Source organism: Daucus carota, chromosome 8 (assembly GCF_001625215.2).
Source record: "Daucus carota subsp. sativus chromosome 8, DH1 v3.0, whole genome shotgun sequence".
In the NCBI taxonomy this organism is placed as follows: domain Eukaryota; kingdom Viridiplantae; phylum Streptophyta; class Magnoliopsida; order Apiales; family Apiaceae; genus Daucus; species Daucus carota.
Window position 1 is genome coordinate 29,195,510 of NC_030388.2, and position 22,245 is coordinate 29,217,754.

Sequence of the window (22,245 nt, forward strand, 5' to 3'; positions counted from 1 at the left end):
ACATATTTTGAAAATATGTAGAGAAAAATATGAAGTGATATATTTTTACAGTAATAATATACTTAATTCAATCATATTTTAAAATTTATTTTGTAAACCTTCGTAAACATTCATTTGACTCAGGTAACTACAATTTCTTTCAAAGAAAGAAGTTTGATACATATTATAAGACCGGATGTTTGATACGTAAATTTTCATGTTTTGAAAATAATTTGCTAATCATTTATTTCTCATATTTGTGAGTTATATTTTTTCAATTATGAATAAGACAATTGAATTCTAAGTAAACAATGAAAGATCAAATATGCAGTGAAGTCTTCAAGAACTCATCAACCTTAGCATTTGTGCTCCTTGATAAAAACTTCATGCATATAGGAGGCTCTACCCCAGCCAATGCTAGTATTGTACTTGGCAATGTCCATAGTCCGTCTCCAACAATCAGCCCTGATGCAACTGAATCGCCATATGCATCGGCAGAAGCTTTGTCCATCTTCTCCCAGACGAAAAGAATCAAGCATCCGACAGACATGTCAACGACAAAGTATGCTCCTATGTAAAATGGAATAGCCATAGCCACTGGAAGTGGAATATAATTGGCCCATGTTTTTGGAACAACATCTCGAATAACATTCACAATGATTGTTCCAGCAAAGAATATATAGCAGAGGTTTAGGCAGTTTTTGGGTAAAGAAGAGATCCCCTCTGTTCCTATTATTGCCATGTTTCTGTATACAAGTGCAAAGGGTACTGGAGAGCTGGAGTGTGGAGTCCCTATATCGTCGATGGCCTTGTAGAAAAGCCAAAATACGCAAGGAGAGATCACACATCCCATTGCAGTCCCAATGACTTGGCTCACGAACATGGACCTAGGTGAAGCAAGGGTCATGTACCCGGTCCTGAAATCCTGCATTGCACAGGATCTTAAATTATGTATATAAATTGGCTAGAATCTACATTGTTTGTGTGATTGCCTAATTATTTGAGATTATCTAGTTTTTAGAACTTGATATCAAAATTATGTGGGAGGAAATGAAGTATAGTACAAATGTCACAGATCTTGTACCTGCATTAGGTCTCCAGCTGTTGAGACTATATTCATCATCACACCACAAGCAGCAAGACCTGCAAGAACTCCGCCTTGATCTTTTCCGGCCCATGCACCAATTGTGAAAATGGCAAACTTTCCATAACTCGAAGCAAGTGACCAGTCCGTCAGTCCACATCCATATGCATTATTGGTAGTATTAGTTAGCTACATGTCACAGCTAATTAGTTGTACATATTCCAGCTGTCAATTAGTTGTAGGTTAGTTAGAGCTAGTTAGTTTTCCACTATTCTGCTTGTATATATACTCTGTTGTTTAGTGAAATGAAACCACTTCTTCTCTTTCATCATTCTTCTCCTCTCTCACTACTCCTCCATAACTCTCTAAAAGCAGAAATTAACATGGTATCAGAGCGAGCAATGGCGATTACGTAATAAGTGCATCGCTCGATCCTACATTCATCTTCATCGCGAATTCTTCATTAGTTCTTCAGATTCTCAGGTCATTTCTCACTCCAGTAAGAGATATTTTACTGAATTGTGTTGAGATTGTGTTGTCATTTCATAGATCGAGACTTCTAATTGACGTTTCTTGCTGTTCTGATCATTATCGAGATTGTTTCTTGATAATTTCTGAGTTTCGATTTCTTGAATTGTGTTTTTGTTGACAAATTGTTCGATTGCATTTCTTGACCTAAAATCCATGGCAAATAATGATCCTACTAGTCATTACTATATTCATCCATCTGATGCTCATACTTTACAACTAGTTTCTGTGAAATTCAATGGAGATGGATTTCATAGCTGGAAACGATCTATGATTCTCACTTTATCCACTAAGAACAAATTAGGTTTTGTTGACGGTTCCATTGATGTACCTGATATTACTACTGCTGAGTACAAGTGTTGGGAACGATGTAACAATCTGGTTATTACTTGGTTATTGTATAATCTTGATGAAACAATTGCCAAGAGTGTTCAATATTTTCCAACTGCAAGGGAACTCTGGGAAGATTTGGAAGACAGATATGGCTGTACTTCAATTTCACAAGTATACGCTCTTGAGCAGCAATTGTTTGAACTCACTCAAGGTTCTGATTCTGTATCAGTGTTTTTCACTAAAATGACTCTGTGGGAAGGACTAAATGATGCTAGTCCACTACTCTACTGCACATGTAACAAGTGTACATGTGGATTATCTCAAAGGCTGGTACTAAAACAACAAGAACAGAGGATCTTGCAATTTATGATGAGGCTAACTGAGGCTTTCTCTTTGGTGAGAAGCAATGTATTGATGATGCAGCCTCTGCCAAACATATCTCAAGTCTACAGACTGTTTGCTCAGGAAGAAAAGCATAAGTCTATTGCTAGTGGCTCTACTAGTACTGTTCCAGCTGAATCTTTGGCATTCTATGCAGACAACAAGAAATACAATCCACAAAATTCAAGTCAAAGATTCAATTCCAATTATCAGAAGAGCACAGGTTCAAGAAACACAGCAGATCCATCAAAGAAAAAGTACTTTTGCAATCATTGTAAGATTCCTGGTCATAGCATTGAAAGATGCTTCAAAATCCATGGTTATCCACCTGGATTCCAAGCTAAACAACAACAACAACATCAGAGGAAGGGATTTGCTGCTATGGCACAGCAAGATTCTGCAGATGATGCACCTGATAACTCTAATGATACTGTGAGCATGGAGCAGTATAATCACTTGCTCAAGCTGCTAAGTCAACAGAATATTCAGCCAGATTCAGATAATGACAATCCTAAACTTGCAATGCTGGCAGGTAATTTCTGTCTTCTTGCTGGTATGAGTCATCAATGGATACTTGACAGTGGCTCTACTGATCATATCTGTCCTAATCTGGATAGTTTCATCTCTTATGATATTGTTGATGATAAGGATAGTTTTATTACTATTCCTGATGGTACAAAAGTTCAAGTGACACATATAGGGACAGTGAAAGTGAATGATGATCTCACTTTACACAAAGTTCTTTATGTTCCCCAATTTCAGTTCAGACTGATCTCTGTTAACAAATTATGTGCTGATTTGAAATGCAACATAATTTTTTCTGATGATCAATGTTTTATTCAGGGCCATTCTCTGAAAAGGCCTCAGATTCTTCTTGGTAGACTATCAGGTGGCTTGTATTGTGTCCAGAATACTATTACAACACAAAATCAGGATCAATCAAAGTTCTGTCACACAGCTGTTTCTAAAGATGTAGAGGACACAAGACTCTGGCATTTGCGGATGGGACATCTACCATTTTCTAAGCTTCAGTTGTTACTACCTCTTAAATCTGTTCAAGATTGTGTAAATACTACTGTTTGTCAAATTTGTCCTGCAGCAAGACAAGTAAGGAAATCTTTCCCTTCTAGCTATATCAAGAGTACAAAACCTTTTGCATTGTTGCACTTAGATATATGGGGGCCATACAAAACCCCATCACACTCTGGTTGTACTCAATTTCTGACAATTGTGGATGATTTTACGCGTTTTACTTGGGTTCATTTGCTTAAATCCAAATCTCAAGTATATGATGTTCTGATCAATTTTCTGGCTTATGTGGAGAATCAGTTTAAGACAACTGTGTTAAGTATTCGTTCTGACAATGCTTTAGAGCTTAGTGCTGGATTAGTTGCTCAACTTTGTAAAACTAAGGGGATTCTCCAGCAAACATCATGTGCTTACACTCCACAACAAAATGGTGTTGTGGAGCGAAAGCATAGACATCTGCTAGAAACTGCTAGGGCACTATCACTTCAGGCCAAATTACCACTTAAATTTTGGGGGGATTCTATCTTATGTGCCACTTACCTGATAAACAGAATGCCTCTACAATCCATTGCCAATCAAACACCTTATTTCAGACTCTATGGTTCTCTTCCTACATATGATGACTTAAGAGTTTATGGTTGTCTGTGTTATGTTTCTACACTGAAAGTCAATCGGTCTAAGTTTGAACCTAGAGCTACAGCTTGTGTTTTCCTTGGATATTCTAATTCTCAGAAAGGTTATAGAATTTATGATCTCAGGACTAACACAGAGTCAGTCTCCAGAGATGTGGTATTTCATGAATCCATTTTTCCTTTTCACATGATTGCTGATACATCTAAATCTGATTTTCTAAATAGTACTTTCCTTCCAAAGTTTTCCAGTTCTGTTCCATCTGTAGACACTCCTGTTGAACCTCCTAATACAAATCATCACACATCCCATGAATCTCAGAATAATAGTGATAGTACTCATAATGAGCATGAGTCTCAACAGCATGACAATAGTCATTGTGAACAGCATGATTCTCAGATAAATGACCCTCCTGTTAGACAATCTTCAAGGTCTAAACACCCCCCCACTTATCTGACTGATTACTATTGTAATCTAGCTACACATACTGAATTCCCAATTGATCACTGGTGCAATTTAGTGGATGGTACTTGTTTGCCTCCATCCCATTTTACCTTTTTATCACAACAGTCTGTCATTGCTGAGCCTACATCATATTCAGAAGCTGCTGCTAATCCAATTTGGGTTGCAGCTATGGAGAAAGAGCTTACAGCTCTTGAACATAATAAAACATGGGATCTTGTTCCTTTGCCACCCGGCAAGAAAGCCATTGGTAGTCGTTGGGTTTTCAAAGTGAAATTAAATGCAGATGGTTCATTAGAACGATGCAAAGCTCGTTTGGTAGCAAAAGGGTTCAATCAGAAACCTGGAATTGATTTTACAGAGACTTTTTCACCTGTGGTAAAGATGACCACAGTGAGATGTTTGTTATCTTTGGCTGCTAGTAAACGTTGGAAACTTTACCAACTTGATGTTAATAACGCATTCCTCCATGGAGATCTGCTAGAGGAAGTTTACATGACAGTACCTGAGGGTGTTCCAAACCCATATAATCTTGTTTGTCGATTAAGAAAATCTCTTTACGGGTTGAGACAAGCATCTCGACAGTGGTTCGATAAACTGACTGATACATTGTTGCTACAAGGATACACTCAGTCTAGAAATGATTACAGTTTATTCATCTACAAGCATGGAACTGATATCACAATTCTAGCTGTGTATGTGGATGACATTATTCTCACTGGAAGTAATCTCGAGCACATTCAATCAGTAAAGCAAGATCTTCACGATAAATTCAGCATAAAAGATCTTGGTGTACTGCATTATTTCTTAGGTATTGAAGTTACTTACTTCACTGATGGAATTGTCATGAGCCAAAACAAGTTTACTAAAGAGTTATTACAAGGATGTAATATGGATCTCTCCAAGCGTGCTGTCACACCACTACCTATACATCTCAAATTACATGCTGATGATGGTGATTTGTTATCAGACCCTGAAACTTACAGGTCCCATGTAGGCAAATTAAATTTTTTGACCAATACAAGGCCTGACTTAAGTTACACTGTACAGTGCCTCAGCCAATTTATGCAGAATCCTAGAACATCTCATCTCCAAGCCTTGCATCATACTCTACGATACATTTCTTCTACTGCTGGGCAGGGAATCAAACTTCAAGGTCCAGAAAAACTCACTCTCCAAGCCTTTTCAGACTCTGATTGGGCATCTTGTCCAAATACCAGACGTTCTGTAACAGGCTATGTTCTTCTCTTAGGAGGATCTCCTATTTCCTGGAAGTCGAAGAAGCAATCCACAGTTTCAAAGTCAAGCTCTGAGGCGGAATATCGAGCTATGGCAGCAGCTGCTTCTGAAGTCACTTGGGTCGTTCGACTTCTAGAAGAAATAGGTGTTTCTGGTCTTTCTCCAGTCACTCTCCATTGTGACAATCAATCAGCTTTACACATTGCAAAGAACCCAGTGTTTCACGAACGAACGAAGCACATTGAGGTCGATTGCCACTTCACTCGTGATAAAGTTCTTGAAGGATTGTTACAGCTCTCTTATCTTCCTACAAAGCATCAATTAGCTGATATCTTAACCAAGATTGTGCCGTCTCCACAGTTGCAAGATTTATGCTCCAAGTTAGGATTATCTGATTCTCAGATACCTCCTAACTTGAGGGAGGCTATTGGTAGTATTAGTTAGCTACATGTCACAGCTAATTAGTTGTACATATTCCAGCTGTCAATTAGTTGTAGGTTAGTTAGAGCTAGTTAGTTTTCCACTATTCTGCTTGTATATATACTCTGTTGTTTAGTGAAATGAAACCACTTCTTCTCTTTCATCATTCTTCTCCTCTCTCACTACTCCTCCATAACTCTCTAAAAGCAGAAATTAACATGCATTGCTGAAAGCTAGCACAGGCGCGAAGACATGGATGATTAAGACATAGTACCATTTGAGTTGATGGAAAATTTGAGGAAGGATTGCTGTAGAGATGGAAGCAATTATGACATAGCCGCCAAGGGCAAACCATGATGGTATTTGGTCCTTGAGAAAGAATTGAGTTCTACGTTTGTCATCAAAAGAGGAAACTTTTTCTTCAGGGGAGGCATCTGCGACTGGAAGTATATTGGCAGAACTTTTGTTTCGAAGTTGGCAAGCTAATCCTGTTATATTTTTACTTGATACCTTAAAGAAGTTGTAGAGCCCATCTCCTAGTATCACAGCGATTGTAATGAAAACCTGCAATTCAGATAAGCTATATTAGTTCTGTATTTCAATAAAGAAATTGGTGGAAAATGGAGATCCTTACAAATTGGGATAATGAAAATAAAAAAATAACTAGAAACTACTTTCTTTTCATCCATTACCCGATAACCATGTATTCCTTGAAGACTATCTGAAGGGAGACCGGACTCATACCAGCCGCCTTCTTTTGTTCTGATGAGGGGCCACATCACACCCCATGAAAATATTGCTCCAACTAACAAAGATATGTTTGTTATGTATGAACAAATCATTCCTACTCCAACATAAGTCCTTGAGAAATTGAAGTAAAACCTGTTGTATAGCAAAAAAGATTAAGAATAACTTAAGATAATCTTTTGTGTTAACTGAAAGGACCAGCCAATCAAGTTTACTTTTCTTCGTTCTGGAGAAGATATGGCGATCACCTGTTGTTATACGCTTCAAATCCTAGAGAAGGAAAACTAGCAATTCCACAATTACTTCCAGCGGTATAGAACCATTGGAAGCAACCCCACAAGAAGCTGAAGGATAAAAATTTGCTCAAGACTTTCACTTGTTTCCTGGTATATAGCATTCATGAAAGCACAGAGAATCAGATTCATAATTTTGTACGCGAGAGTAACTAAACAGAGAAAATAAGTGTCGAAAGTATTACCTTGCCAGCTTTGCACCTTTAGGTGTGTAGAAGCTGTTAATAAGGTGAGCAGTTGCAGTACCACTTGGATATACAAGTTTGTAGTCTATGATCATAATCTGAGGAACAAATCAACCTTTAATTGTTTATAGTGAAATGCAATCTAAGTTATGGCTCTGTTTAGCAGTGCTGTTAAAAACTGTTGTGTTGTTAGAAATTTTTTTGGAAAAAAAGGTACTCTTGTAGAATCAGATTATTGTGTGGATTTTTTTTTATAATATATTTGCATAGTTTGATTTAAGTGAAATCTCCCGCAAAAGCTGAAAAACAGCTGTTTCCAAAAGCATGGGACCTGCAAAAGCAGCTTTTCAGCTAAAAACTGGAAAAAGCTGCTTTTAGGTTTACCAAACAGCTATGTCTAACAACTCGTTTCCAACCTTTCTAAAATGTAGCAGCGAGAAGAGGCCAATGAAGCTAACAGTGAAGAGAAAACCAATGATCCAGCCCAAACTCAGGTTCTTCGTGTTCTGAGGATCATTAGTTCCCATTGACTGTTTGCTAGTCACTTCACTCATTGCAAACATGTAGCTTCCGAATCCTCCTGTACAAATTTAAATACTATTTGTTGCTGGTATATATATAAGTATATAGTAACAAATTGATACAAACAATACTACAAACATTTTGTAAAAATGATATTTGATCTTTGCAACATCAAAAGGATGAGGAGACAAGAGAACATACCACTGAAAGCAATACCACAGGTTGCGACGACACATGTTTGAACCATAGTATATTCTTGCCTGGTAAATGGCTTCTTCGACGTACCTGGTTTTTCCAAGAATTTAGTCCATGTCTTCCCGAATAAAAACCCCAAAAGCCCAGCAGAAATATTAAGAGAAGGAATCATGCCAGTAGTCATGTGTAACTTCATAACTACGAGACTTAACAATGTTCCCAGCACGAAGCTCACAACAAAAGCCCTGAAAGTTAACTGGTTTTTCCAAGAAGGAACTTCCTTGTCAATGAATATCATCTCAATGGACTCCACTTCTTTCTTTTCATCTTCGACTTCATTTTTTACTTGTGCAACCTGATCCTCAGGCTCACAAATGTGCCTATTTTCGTTGGAGCAACCATTCTCCATGGCATCATCATCGCGAATACTATTCATTGTACTATAAACAGGTTACCAGATTCTGGAGCCTAGTGAAGACCCTTTTTATTCTAGCAACAGAGTGTTAAAGGGTCCAAGTCTTAGTATCACCGAGAGAAGAGGAATATCCGCTAGAGTAGTAGACTTGTCACCGAAATTTCATACTAATTTCCATGATGCGTGAAAGAAAAGTTGTAGTGATGCTAGGAGACTAGAGACAAGAGTCATATATCACAACTTCGACAAGCAATGTTCAAAATAACAAATCCGGGAGAAATGACCCGAAATACTATTTATCAACGCCGGATAATCCAGCGTTTTAATTTTTGGACGAAAACACTAAGCCGTGTTGTGTTTAGGTATGAAAATCATTATAAAAGATAACACGAACTAGCGTTTGAGAAGTAAAACACTACATGAAATAGCTTTTAGTGTTTTAAAACGCTAGTTCGTGTAGCGTTAAGAGGAGAAAAAGGATAAACGTCGCACGATCTAGCATTTTGGATTATAAAATGGTAGGCGGAATCATCTTCTCCGACGATGATATTTGGGTGCTTTTTTTGAAAATTATGGCAGTGATGACCAACACCCAGAGACTAGATTACTGGTGACCGAGTGCATGAAATTCCATGGGAATTTAAATGGTCATGTGACAGATATCTGTTAATGTCAGTATGTGACTTGATAAATTATCTTGACCGGCATTTCCATGGTCATGTGTGGGTGTTGTTATGGCCAAATATCAACTCGGCGGATGATTGCGTAGACCTCGCCTCAATTCACGGAAAAAGCCAATCTCTGAGATTGTCCTCGCCCATTCTATGGGCCTCGCCATCTACGAAGCCCAGGAAGGGAAGACCCAGTAACATATGGACCCAGGTCGACGGGACAGTCCTCTCCCAGTTAGTGTCCTCGCCCAGTATGGACCCTCGTCCTAGGCATGTATCAGGCTACGCGGCCCATTGACTAGCGGCTCAAGTCTTCAAGAGGGTCCTCGCCCATTGTTGATGGACCTCGCCCAATGCTTACCTTCCTCGCCCAATGCAGAAAGGACCAGATACGCCTGGTTCCCAGGCCTAATTATTATTGTTTTATCTTGGGCCCAGGCCCACCATCAGCCTCGCCCTAAGAGAGGACGGAGGGCTAGCCCATACGGCTGAATCTGAGGAGGTCCACGTGGGCTAGTGCTGGTCAGCCCACCTAGTTCCCTGCTCCTCGGAGGAGGCTGGGCTCCAGAAGCCCATATCCGTCTGATCTGAGGCGGTGGCCCATAGCTGGAACCAGGGAATGAGAAACCTATTCTGATTAGGTTACTTGTTCCCCAAGAACTACGTCTGGCTTGATCCCTATAAATAGGGTACGTAGGCACATCGTTTGGGAATAAGTCACAACCCTGGCAAGAACGAATACTCCTTCGCTCTTGTGAGAAAACCCTGATTCCCTGAACGATCTCAGCCAAACCCAAAATCACCACCCATACTCCGTCGTCCGCCGTCATCGTCCGCCACAAGTTCCAGCAACCCTCCCCGAATCTTGTTATCACCAGATTCCTCCGTTAACAGGTGTCATTTAATGTTGAGAAGAATTTCATTACCACTCTAAATTTAAAGATGCAGTGACATGGTAAAAAATTGACATATAATATTCCTTACGAATGGCACAATATAAAGAAATACTTGAATTATCCGTGTCTTGTAGTGTAACGGATACTCCTCATTTCCCGATAAGAAAGAACGCGTTGGAATCCTGGTGAAGTCCAATCATTTTTAATCTTATTGACTGACAGGCACTTGAATCAGGCCTGTCATTCACTCATTAAACAATGTATTTTTGTTAGCTGGCTTGTTTTTTACTTTTTTGCTGTGTTTGAATTTCTATTAACTAAAAGTTTATGAACTTGTATCAAGCTATTTGGATTATATTCTTTTCAGAAAAAGTTGGATTTTTTAAAATCTGATGATATTCGAAAGTTAATGAGTCGTGTGCTTTGAAACCGAGTACATTTGCATGTACTGGACTCTCCCTTTGCAACAAATAATGCAAATAAAAAAAAATCTCCTTGAATTTTCAAATTTACATTCAAATTCTATGTGAACTCAAATATTTCAGAAGAAAATAAATAGTTCACCTCTAATATTGGAGCACACTAACACCTTCTATAACAGAGAATCTTCAGCTTCTTGGATAAAAATTATATCTATAATTTTATAGATAACTGGAATCCTGAGCTTCTGTTGAAACACTTAATTGTAGCTTTGAACTGAGATTTTAGCCTGAGGGCCGCTTTGAATATAAACAAAGGTGCAATCTGAGTCGGGTTTCAGTACTTTGAGCCATTCCGGTAATACATAGATGTTCTTTTCATGTGTTGGAGAAAGACCCCATGAAGATCCATTCAAATTTTCAACCAACAGCCTCAAATTTGTTATCTTCTTCTGTGATATGTTCTTGATTATCACTCTGTGTCGATAGTAATTTGTTTTGCCAACTGTCCACGAATTAGTTATGGAGTGCAAGAACTCAACTGGAGTAGCTGTTATCAAAATGTACTTGTAGTTAGTATCGACTTAAATTTTGTTAAGAATTTTGTAATTTCCATTGTTCTTTAGTGGTGAAGTTTGTAACTAACCTGATCTCGGGGTAGCTACTGGTGCACTTTTGGGATGGGGAACTGGCGCGCCTTTGGGATGGGAAACTGAAATTTAAGGGGAAACACATAAGCTAACTATCGACAAAATGTTGAAATATATGTGATTTTGAGGTGCTCATCAATGTTTTAGTACTCACTTGGTGGTTGATGATAAGAGTCTGCTCCTGATTTTCCACTCAAAGATTGCAGCTTGGAGAAAAGTCCTATAAGAGGAGCAGTACCAGTCATTGTAGGCTCCGTTTGTTCATAATTGGAACGGCTATCAATGAACTCATCGTTCTTGTCAGGACCTCCAACCAATGCTCCATATATAATGTTGGGATTCCTCTCAGTACGACGATACCAAGTCTCAAATCCTTGCACACATCCAACTGCAGAATGGAGAACTGATGTCGATGCAATGGAAGCACCACGGTGGTGAACGTGATTCGGGTAGTTTTGTCCATAGCCAACTATATAACTCATGGACTTTGGATTTTTCCCTAGTAAGTAATCACCCTATAACAAAATCAACAAAAATCAAAATTTTGTTCCAGAAAAAGTTGAGCAAAATGAAAATGTGCGTTAATGTCAGAAGTAATGTATTGTAAGGGCATGCCTGTGATTTAGCAAAATTGAGGAGATCTTGAGGTTTGAGTAGGGCATCTGGACACTTGACCATTGCATTTGCAGCTGAGAGATACTGAGCGTAAACAGCATGAAGAAAAGCTGCTGATGCTGCGTACTGCAGATTGTTCCAGTCGTTTATGTATAGTAGTCCGCCTAGTTACATACAGCAGAGGATGTTAATACTTCTAGCCAAGCTTTCAAAAGTACTCAACAAACACCTAGAGAACTTAGACCATACCAGGGGTCATTGGGGCATTGTAGCCATCATTTTTCTGTTGACAAGCACACGTAAAATAATCTGCCTTGGCCTGGTATTGCTTTAGGGTGGATGTGTATGCTCCTCCATTTCCCTCCAATAATACCTGCACCCAGTGTGCAATGTCAAAAGAAGCTCAACCTAATTTGAAATATAATCAGGTACTTTCAGATGATCTGAGACGCGTATTTTTTGTTGAATATCTCACTGCATACCTTCGATAGGAGAATCTGGACACCAGCATATTTATTGTCCCAAGAAAACTGTTTGACTGCCCAGCCAGTTCCACCCATGGAGACAGCATTATCCACCACATACTTCAAGTAGTACTCCTCCTTGGTTGCTTGATAAAGCCATGCAGCAGCCCATAACAATTCATCCTTTAATTGATGAAAAATGTTAGTCTGATAGAAGAATATACAGAAAGTGATCAGTAAGTTCCAGTGGCGAACCTCATAACCAGATGATGCGTAGAACTTCTTGGAATTCGGGATGGAGTTGATGGACAGTCCCCTGAATCTATCAGCAAATGAGAACAGCTGCCCAAAAAATAAATAAAAATTAAGTTTCTGGCATCTACAGAATTTATTTATATAAAAGTGATGTCCAACTCTATTGTAGAGTTTACCTGTTTAGCATGCACTAACAAAAGATTAGAGTAGGAAGAGTCGTAAGGCTTGAATGCTAAAGAAGCTGCAGCAAAGGCAGCTGCAGTTTCACCAGCAAGATCTGATCCAGGATTCTTAGTGTCAAGTTTATAAGCAGTCCTTGAGGTTGTCATGTCCTCAGCTCGCTCCCAACAATAATGATCAGAATCTCCATCCCCTACCTGAATTATTTCGACCAAAGTTAGTCAATTGCTCTAATATAATCTTGAATTCAATAAATCACAGTTCCTTCCCAACACGACATAATTCAAAAATCCGTCTACTTGTAAAAGTAATTGATGAATGTACATATTTTAGGTGATTATAGGTGACCACACTTGCATAAGTGTATATATTCATCTTTCACTCAATCAACTAATGTACAGTGGTAGGAAAGAAAACAGTGTGAGCTATACGAGGTTTTCCATAATTGTTGTTGGGGTAGGAAGGAAATGGAAATCTACTTGCAGGAATGATGAAAACTAGTGGTGTGCACTGTGCAGTGATAAAGAATTTTCGAAAAGATTAAAAATTTGGATGTACTTGTTAGAATATAATATGATCCTGGTAAACACTCCTCCCAACACCTTACGGTTTTGAGAGAATTGGTAACTTAACATGGTATCAGAGCTCAACTCATGAAGGCAAGTTTATGCCCCAAAGATGGGCGCCCTTGTTCCACTCTCGACCCATAAATGGGCTTTAAAGTGAGGGGGAATGTCTTAACAGTACTGACCTGTGCCCAAAGAACATTAGGCTGAGGATGAGCTTTGATGAAATAATCAGTCCCCCATTTGATGGCAGCCAAAGTGTTCCCCATCTGATTCTGTCCTGTGATCTCTTTTCGAAACTCAGTAACTCCCCATGACAGCATTGTCACACTAAAAGCCATTGGCAGCCCAAACTTCACATGATCTCCTGCATCATAATACCCTCCCACCAAGTCCACCTGCATCACCAAACACGCGTAAACTATAGACTATAGACCATTACATAACAAAAAATTTGGATCAGTTCAAAAATAGAAACTTACCCCTTGCTTAAAACCATCAGAAAGGCCAGAATCAGCCCGCCATCTAACACGTTGAGTGGAAGGCAATTTCCCAGACCTCTGTGCCTCAAAGAACAACAAACTCTTGTCAAAGGCATCTGCATAATCAAACCCCGACGCAAAGACACTACTTTTCCCCTGCAATCCAACTAGAATCACAAGGACTAATGCACAAGAACACGCTACAGCATTCACCATTTTATTACTCCTTGCTATGATATATGAAATGTCCTCAAGCTTCTGTATAATTCACAGTGTTAAAGCATCTATTTATATGTTCAAGCCCTGCATGAATGACAAAAGGGAATGATAATGGTAGTAGCCTTCACGTTGATAAGAAAATTGTTGGGATTTGAGAGGACAAGCAGAAGATAGAGCTATGCACGTTCTGTTAAGTACTTTTGACAAATATGGTTAGGGAGGCTGATTTTATAAGGTGGTGTAGTTCTAAAATTGGTGTCTGGTGAGTTTGGTGAAGATATTATAATATTATTATATTGCATGCAGCATTATGACATTACGTGGTGTGAAATCCTTATTCTCTATCTTGATCTAAATTTTAAAGTTGACTTTATATGATTTTGATACTCAAGAAATCAACTATAATCTATAGGAAACGTGCGACATACATAAAAATGGTGGTGAATCATCTTATATTTTATGTTTGTAAATATCAAACATCAACGCATGAATATACTTGGGCATTATCCAATCATGTTCATAATCTTAAATCTCCGACTTCAGAGAAAAAACCATTAATATCATAATCTGAAATTGAATGTTTTTAAATATCATATACCTCATTAAAACATTATAATATTAGAGAGAGAACCATAGAACCCTTGTAGGGTTCTGCAGCAGAACTTAAGTATTAGTTAGGGTCTGCAGCAGAACTTCACATGCAAAAAAAGGTATTATATTTTAAAAAAAATTTTGAACACACACAACGATGAAAAAACATGTATTTAGATTTAGATCCTAAAAATCTATTTAAAAATTAGGGTTCTGCAGCAGAAACTTAGGAGTTCTATGGTTCTATTTTAAGGAGCGGTTCTCTCTTGAGCGCGACCCTAGATGGGTTTATAATAATAAAACACTAAATGATGTAACATTAAATACCTTTGTATCACCTGATGTTATGATTTCTAGGATTTGCCGGTATCTTCTTATGGACTTGGGCTATGAAATAATAAACGTTACAGGATATAGTGTTTCTGTCATTTTATAAAATATATATATATAAATGCTAAATGATATATCGTTACAAAATGATATTTGAAGTCATATTATCCGAACGTAATATTTGAGACATTATTGCTCGAAATTATAATAAAAAGGACCTAACAGCCGCCCAATCTACAAGAATCTCGACTTTCCGGTAACAACAATATAAGCTTGTGTAAAAAGCCCTTGCAAGATAGGGGCTGTCTTTGTTCGAATACATCTAAAAAAAGGCAAGGCTTGTTTATAATATTCGCAACATATATAACATTTGAAAATTTTCAAATTAGTACATAACATCTGTTTCTTCTGTTGGGTTCGGTCAGGTACTGGGACCTTCAGGAAAGGTTCGACATCTAAAAGCAAACCATAGCATTCTTTACAAGACTAGTATTAAATTACCAAACTAGTAGAGTGCCTGCCAGAGGCTGAGTTTCTGGAAACGGATACGTAGACACCTCACACCAGTAGCATACTAAAAGTTAAATAGTGTTGATACAAGCTCGACTAGTTGTATCAGACTTTGATAACGGAAAGATACTCTGATAAAATTGGGGCAAGGATAAGCATACTTAAACCTCCCTTGTGGCCACCCCTTTCGCATGAAGCAGACAGTGCACAGTAGTCTTCTTTGTAATAAAATGAGGATACATTATTCATCAATTTCCACACCCGAGCCCGACTCATCTTGCAACCTTGAATATGACAGAGTCCACTCAACTCGTTTGGATCCTGCAACAAAAAATAGGCTCTCTCCAAATTTAAAATTTTGACAAGTTCTAAGAACAGGAGCATGAGGAACCCCTCTAGTCCTCTTTTTAGGGTCATACAATAACCACTCACCACTTCCAGCCATGACTAAAAATTCAACATTGTTGAAAAGGCCCTCAACAGCTACTACTTCCACACCTACGTCAGTACTCAGCATTAACGTCCATGATACCTCAACCCCACTACCACGAAGGCATGCCTCATCATCTAGTGTCCACAATTTAATCTTACTCTCCAAAATTCGAACATATAGACAGCAAAAGAATCATTGAAGTCAGTGAAGCGTGCATTAAAAGAAATGAAGGGAAGCTTAATGTGGCAAACAAAAACCTCTTTGTTTAGATCGAAAGCCATCATACCATTACGACCCATTGCAAAAAAAAATCCATGAAGGCATAAATCAAAATGACCATGATATGGAACATCAACTGGATTATGCAAGCTTTTGTGGACCAGAATGGAATCATTGGACAAGAGAAAAAAGATCAATGTACAGTAAATATCGGACCGGAATTTGAAGGAAGAAGACTCCAATAGGAACCCTGGCTGTCAATACCACAGCTATGCCATTTAATTCTGTATGAACCAACAGGAAAATCAGAGACATCCAGTAAACAGGTTGAGAACCCTTGACCTTTCATGTTAGTTTCAAAACACATCAACACCTCCCGATTTTGGCAATCATCAGAATCATCACTACCATGCAGAGTTGTCTTGCTCTTGTGCCCTATCACGTATTGATATAGTTTCTTGTTCATATCTATTAAATCATCAGTTCTCCAATCTTGAAAACCTAATTTTGGTTTAGCTTCTCCTTTAATAGGACAGGGTACCTGCAAAGATGCATTAGTAGAGAGGACACAGTACAGCTTGGGCAGCCGTGATGACAGATCTTGTGGCATGTTTCTCAACTGAAGGCAAAGATTCAACGAAAGATGAGACCCTTTACAAATAGATAATCCATCTCCATGTCTTGCATCTATATTTGAAGTAAATAGCTGAGAAGATACAGGAGACCTGGACAAATACATGAAATTGATCAATTTAACGTCACAATGTTAGCAAGCTATTAGAAAAAATAAAGACAGAAAAGAGGGCAGGGGGTTATTGTGTTATAGAAACATGCGCGCATGTAAACACACACTCTTTTGTGCCAAGTAAAACAAGGAATTTATAGGCAAACATTATATATGTATACAACTATAAACACATAGACTACTATACTAGACGTGCACTGCAAGGGATTGTAAATACTAATAATAAACTCCTTTAATGTTCGAATATGCTTACATCAACCAAGATATATAGGACGCAAATTAGCATTAACAGAAAATATTATATTATATGCAGAGGAAACACTACATGTAATCTTATCCTAAATGAACAAATTGTCCTGATGAATTAAGAGTTGGAACTTCAGATAATAGCTGATAGATACCATACCTTATGTGAAAGAAGTAACTGGGAGTCAGAAAGGGAATTTGCATCCATTCCTTGGTAATGTTCAACAGAAGATGGAAGCCATCAATAGCCTGTTGCGGTAAGATAGTATTGTTATGTAGTCTGTTTACATCATTTTGCAAGCCAACAGCTTGTCCAACAGCAAAACTACATAGTGTAACTAAATTTCTTGTTTTATAACCAGTGTCCCATATATGATTTTTGGGTTGCGGGGTATGAGAGCTCCTAGGCGGTCCACACCCATCAAAAAGCAACACGAGCTTGGAACTGATTTCACGATCTACATGCCACAAGCGGTTTAAAAGATCTAGTATAAGCATCGGATATAAACTGTCCTTGCACTTTGCTGAACCGAAATGTGTAAAACAGTTCATAGCTTGCATACTGGGAATACAAAGAACAAATCCAACACTAAATGCCAACAATGAACAACTCAATGCTAATGCTGAAATAATCAGTACACTTTTGTTATCCATACCAAAAAATGATATGGCAATCAAGTCAAGTTCTTGTGCTAGCTTCTTGAAATTTAATGATATCTGAGTGAGAGGATGCACCAAGGAGTTCAAAGTTTGAGAGCATTGTGAATTTTCGACCAAATGAATTTCTTTTGTATGTTGGTTGTTATGGTCTTTGGCATCACTGATGGAATCCAAAAGTCTAAACATATCAACAACATTTTCCAGAATACATAATCTCAGGGATATGAACCAATGTTGGAAGCTAAAACAAATAGCAGATCTGCTGGTTAAATTTAGCACTTCCTCTGAAGAGTGAAGGATCTTACAGGCATTAACAATAATATCATGATGGTTAGCTGAGCCCAGAGTGGAAGTAGAGATCCCATGACTCTCTAAATAGGTCCACAAGTCAGAGCATTGTTTTGGGAAAAGAAGAAACTGGAGTTGCATCTCAGAATGAGTGAAATCCGCCAACAAGTTCAACCATGAGACACAAGAATGAGATTGAGCCAATTTTATTAGTTTGCGGAATATAAAAGCAGCTACAAACCAGGTTCCATGACATGCAGCAGATTTTCCAGCTTTGTAAGCCAACCAGTTATCCTTCCTTGTCAAAAGTTCACTGGAGCACTTAAGGGTTGAAATTGCAAGCTGAACAAAGTCGCTCTGATCAGATGCCCCCGTCTTATTAAAATTGTCAGTTTCTTTGATATTGTTCAACAAGCAACTATGTGCAATATAAGACATATACAAGACGGAAGAGACTATGCGGGTATTACAGTCAAATGAGTTGTACCTATGTGCATCTTCCACTAGAAGCTTCATTGGGGCATGGACTTCAGTAGTCAAGACGCCAGTTTTGTCCACTTTATCAAGGCAGTAAATTAAAACTTCGCAAATATATAACATAAGCTTTTCTCCATATTCAGTCCCATGACTTGACAAAGTTCTTTTCCCTTTGCTCATCAATTTAACAGAATCAATAATCTTTTCCAGCACCAGACCAGCAAGAACCATAGGTGTTTGAACTAGGTGAATTAGGAGGTTTAGCAAACTTTTTACTTCTGATACTTCCTTTACCAAGAAGATTCTATAAACGATGGAAGAGATCATCCGTGATGCCAGATGATGCGGCTCTTCTCCATTTACCTTTGAACCTGCTCTTTCCAGACGATGCAGCTCTTCTCCATTTACCTTTGGATCCGCTCTTTCCAGATGATGCAGCTTTTCTCCATTTACCTTTGAATCTGCTCTTTCCACGAACTTGCAATATATATCTACTAGAACATACAAGACGCTGTTCAGAAATGTGGAGGATTGAATATCATTCTCAACGACCACCAACAACTCAGAAAGCAGTTCAAGCATGTCATGGTAGGAAAAACTGAAAACATTTAGTAAAATGATCTGCAGTTTATAAAATTTTACCAAATGTTAGAAAGTATATTCAATAATTCAACCATTCACATAGTGTTAGTCTAACCACCATATCAGCTTAAATTTTCGTTTTGATTTTTATGCAAGGACAAACACAGAATTTGTAAATATATAAACATAACAAATTACCTTGTGCAAAATCTGAAGAGCATCACATTGCAAGGCTGATGGAATTGTAGATTCACTCAGCCTGCATAATAGCATCCTGACTACATCTATACTTGCTTGAAAATTATGTGAACCTCTTGCTACAATGTACCGCAGACATTTTAATGATGTTGCTTGTAAAGCGAATGTTCTATCTTGGCTTAAAAATGAAAAGAGCACTTTCACCTGCACAACAGTCAATCCATGCATCATATAAGTTACCTAATATAATACAAATCTCTTCTAAATATATAGCAGTTTCTATTAATCAAAGCAAAGATATGCCTTGAAGGAAAACAGTAGTAAAAACAAACAAATAACTCTAAATGGTACATTATAAAAGAAATGAATATATACCTGTGTAGAAGTTAATAGCCTTGATTTGACAGCAATCCTCGAAAGTGAGATTAGCATGGCAACAGAGAGGTCCCCTTCAGAGGAATCTGAGAGCAACTTTAGACCTGTCTGCAATGAATTTTCATAAGTATCGAACATAATGAAACATTTCAACAATATATATCAGATATTCAAACTTGGTTTATTTCACATTATAAACAAGTTATATCATCCTAATGAATACGAGGAAAGTTCAAAACATACTATAAACTTATGCAAGCATTTCCAGGAAGAGGAAACAAGAAACACAGAAGTCCAACCTCATAAGCTTTAATTGCGAGTGTATATGAGTACCCGACTTTAGCTAAACACCGCACTCCCGCAATCTTCACATCCTCCGCTACATGACACGATGAAACCATATTAGCCACCATCTCCAAAACAACACAGGCAAAGTCTTCCGACAATTCACAAAAGCATCCAGCAGCAAACAAAGCGGCCTTAACCTCCAAAACATCACCCGAAACCAAGCTGGACAGAATTATATACCTAATTTCCGCATTATCGTGTGCAAAATTCGCCCAACACCCAAACAAACTCAAACACAATGACCTAACTTCAACATCCCCAATCTCGAAAACCAACTTAACTCTCCTAAACAATTCCAAATAATTAACAAACCGATTTCTCGACAAAACCCCATCCGCACTCCCCCTCTTCTTCCGATGCTTAAACTCCGACATAAAAACTTTCGCAATACACAATTTGAAATGCTTATCGCGCCTACTAAACGCATCAATAAGCCGAAAAAGTATCGCATTAGCGTAGAGATTATCTTCTCCGGGGAGGAGGTTAAAGAAATTGTACTCTGCGGCTGTTAACCTGGGTTCACTGTTCCACCAATTGAGTTTTGACTCGAGTTGTTTAATAGTTTTGAGAGATTTGTCAGTTGTTGAGCGGAGTGATTTCTCGAGCTCGATGCTCCATTCCATTGCACATGCTGCTGGAATTCGTTCCATTATTTGGGGGCGTTTGAATCGTGATGATAATAAGAATCGAGAATGAGAATGGAGCGACGCTCCCCGGCTGTGCCGTACCGGTGAACTGAACTCGAGTTCGTTCTGTTCTAAGGAGGCGATTTCCGATTTCCGATTTCCGATTTCCGTTAAACGACGGGTTTAATTTCAATTTTAATGAACTAAAACCGAATATATATGACTGATTTTGGGAATAGAATCAAACAAATGAGTTATGAGTGTTAGGTTCTGGAAGAGCAAGTCCAATGCAATGTAGAGCAACTCCAATGCAATGTTATACTTGGTTCTATTACTATATTATAGCATCAAAAGTAAAAAAACTCAACTCCAAAGGGGTGCTATATTTGGATGCATTCATGCTTAGATGCATCCTTGGTTCTATATTTGAAACCAAGGATGGATCCATCCATGTTGCCACATCATCAATAACTAGAAATTGGAAACTAGTTAATGAGTTAATGAGTTAGGTAAAAGTTAATGAGTTGGTTCTATATAAAAGTTAGGTAAAAGTTGATGAGTTGGTTAAATTTGAAACTAGTTATAGAACTTAGCATTGGAGTGCAAGTTTTATTTTAGCACCAAAAAACACTTTTTGGTGCTATATTATAGCAATAGCAATAGATATATAGCATCTAGCATTGGACTTGCTCTTATAAGTGGTGCTATTTCTATAATTTGAAATCAAATGCTAAAAATCTCAACTCCAATGGGGTTCTATATTTGGATGCAAATATGCATATATGCATCCTTGGTTCTAAATTTAAAACCAAGGATGCATTTATGCATCCATACCACATCATCAACTAACTATAATTGGTATGTATAGTGGTGAACTTTTAATAAAGTTTAGGAGAGAGGGACTAAAGTTACTTAAATTTGAAATTATTTAGATGCAAAATGCATCTAGCATTGGAGTTGAAGTTCTATTTTAGCAATAAAAAACACTTTTTAGTGCTAAATTATAGCAATAGCTATAGCTATTTTGCATCTTGCATTGGACTTGCTCGAAGGGATGTTACAAATTGATGTATTATCGGAAGAGCTGAAGATAAGAAAATTGTTTTATAAAAATCAGATACTTATCGTAATCTTTTTTTATATATGCTCATTTTGAGTTATAATATATAAAGAAAAATATTTTTGGTAAGGTTTCATGATGAAATTTATAATATTTTGTTTCAAAAATTGAAAATCAACTTTTTTAAAAGTACGAGATTTTAACTAAAAGTTTTTGTTCGAAAAAATTGTTTTTAGATTTACCAAACAGTTTTTCACATGTTTTTCAAAAAAAAATATTGTTGTTGTATGTAACATGAATGTCAAACAGTACCTTAATCAGGTACGCCTATATATATAGGTTTATACGAGAAAAGTTCTACAGAAAAGTGTCGTTTCCGTCCGATTAATCCCGATTTTCAAGTAATCCTCAATCAGTAGATCACTGATTAGATATGATTCGGGATTTCCCAACATTGTTTTGAAGTCGAAATGTAATAGATATCATGTGATCAAAATATGGTCTTAATATGTGGCAAAAAAAAAAAATTGGTCTTAATACCACTTCAAAATACGAGATAGTGTATTCTTATAGTTTATATTTTATAATTATAAAATATTACATGATATAATACTTAAACAAATCAGATGAGTTTTGATTTCTTTTGGTTCCAACACCGGTTAAAGTAATATTATTTTATAGTATTATATTAAGTGACA

The 22,245-nt window shown here is 37.6% G+C and overlaps 3 protein-coding genes across 8 annotated transcripts; all 3 read right to left on the reverse strand.

The window, feature by feature from the left end:
* Positions 1-265: 265 nt before the first annotated feature.
* On the reverse strand, positions 266-10,713 carry LOC108198503 (probable metal-nicotianamine transporter YSL7). Of its 3 annotated transcripts, XM_064083530.1 has the most exons (9): positions 10,574-10,713; positions 8,034-8,117; positions 7,727-7,890; positions 7,311-7,408; positions 7,081-7,215; positions 6,778-6,967; positions 6,304-6,649; positions 1,064-1,227; positions 266-904 (listed from the first exon to the last, which is right to left on the reverse strand). In XM_064083530.1, the coding sequence occupies exons 2-9, from the start codon at positions 8,077-8,079 to the stop codon at positions 299-301; spliced, it is 1,749 nt and encodes a 582-aa protein (XP_063939600.1). In that variant the 5' UTR covers positions 8,080-8,117; positions 10,574-10,713; the 3' UTR covers positions 266-298. The 3 variants fall into 3 exon arrangements, with proteins under 3 accessions (XP_063939600.1, XP_063939599.1, XP_063939598.1); XM_064083529.1 differs by lacking the exon at positions 10,574-10,713 and having other exon boundaries at positions 7,769-7,890; positions 8,034-8,822; XM_064083528.1 differs by lacking the exon at positions 10,574-10,713 and having other exon boundaries at positions 8,034-8,817.
* LOC108198504 (endoglucanase 5) lies at positions 10,500-14,045 on the reverse strand. Of its 2 annotated transcripts, XM_017366258.2 has the most exons (10): positions 13,641-14,045; positions 13,344-13,556; positions 12,589-12,789; positions 12,413-12,499; positions 12,176-12,340; positions 11,943-12,066; positions 11,694-11,857; positions 11,233-11,593; positions 11,075-11,140; positions 10,500-10,978 (listed from the first exon to the last, which is right to left on the reverse strand). In XM_017366258.2, exons 1-10 carry the CDS (start codon positions 13,854-13,856, stop codon positions 10,689-10,691), a joined length of 1,887 nt encoding a protein of 628 aa, XP_017221747.1. In that variant the 5' UTR covers positions 13,857-14,045; the 3' UTR covers positions 10,500-10,688. The 2 variants fall into 2 exon arrangements, with proteins under 2 accessions (XP_017221747.1, XP_063939601.1); XM_064083531.1 differs by having other exon boundaries at positions 12,176-12,499.
* Positions 14,046-15,015: 970 nt separating this feature from the next.
* On the reverse strand, positions 15,016-20,769 carry LOC108200077 (uncharacterized). 3 transcript variants are annotated; one of them, XR_010286440.1, is made up of 6 exons: positions 19,813-20,769; positions 19,514-19,621; positions 19,139-19,342; positions 17,094-18,979; positions 15,338-16,667; positions 15,016-15,235 (listed from the first exon to the last, which is right to left on the reverse strand). XR_010286440.1 is itself a non-coding variant. In XM_064083183.1 (6 exons), exons 1-6 carry the CDS (start codon positions 20,052-20,054, stop codon positions 16,136-16,138), a joined length of 2,823 nt encoding a protein of 940 aa, XP_063939253.1. In that variant the 5' UTR covers positions 20,055-20,195; the 3' UTR covers positions 15,016-16,135. The 3 variants fall into 3 exon arrangements, 2 of the variants coding, with proteins under 2 accessions (XP_063939253.1, XP_017223627.1); XM_064083183.1 differs by having other exon boundaries at positions 15,016-16,667; positions 19,813-19,892; positions 20,042-20,195; XM_017368138.2 differs by having other exon boundaries at positions 15,016-16,667.
* Between the last annotated feature and the right edge of the window lie 1,476 nt (positions 20,770-22,245).

Excerpts from the sequence above, each read along its gene's own strand:
- LOC108198504 (XM_064083531.1), bottom strand. The coding sequence starts at position 13,856 with ATGGTGAATGCTGTAGCGTGTTCTTGTGCATTAGTCCTTGTGATTCTA. Across the intron at positions 12,500-12,588 it reads TGTTAGTGCATGCTAAACAG|CTGTTCTCATTTGCTGATAG; the intron begins GTAAACTCTACA and ends TTTTTTGGGCAG. Across the intron at positions 11,594-11,693 it reads TCAATTTTGCTAAATCACAG|GGTGATTACTTACTAGGGAA; the intron begins GCATGCCCTTAC and ends ATTTTGTTATAG.
- LOC108198503 (XM_064083528.1), bottom strand. The coding sequence starts at position 8,463 with ATGAATAGTATTCGCGATGATGATGCCATGGAGAATGGTTGCTCCAAC. Across the intron at positions 7,891-8,033 it reads CTGTGGTATTGCTTTCAGTG|GAGGATTCGGAAGCTACATG; the intron begins GTATGTTCTCTT and ends AAATTTGTACAG. Across the intron at positions 7,409-7,726 it reads CGCTGCTACATTTTAGAAAG|ATTATGATCATAGACTACAA; the intron begins GTTGGAAACGAG and ends TTTGTTCCTCAG.
- LOC108200077 (XM_017368138.2), bottom strand. The coding sequence starts at position 20,511 with ATGGAACGAATTCCAGCAGCATGTGCAATGGAATGGAGCATCGAGCTC. Across the intron at positions 19,622-19,812 it reads TCGCAATTAAAGCTTATGAG|ACAGGTCTAAAGTTGCTCTC; the intron begins GTTGGACTTCTG and ends AATTCATTGCAG. Across the intron at positions 18,980-19,138 it reads CTCTTCAGATTTTGCACAAG|ATCATTTTACTAAATGTTTT; the intron begins GTAATTTGTTAT and ends TATAAACTGCAG.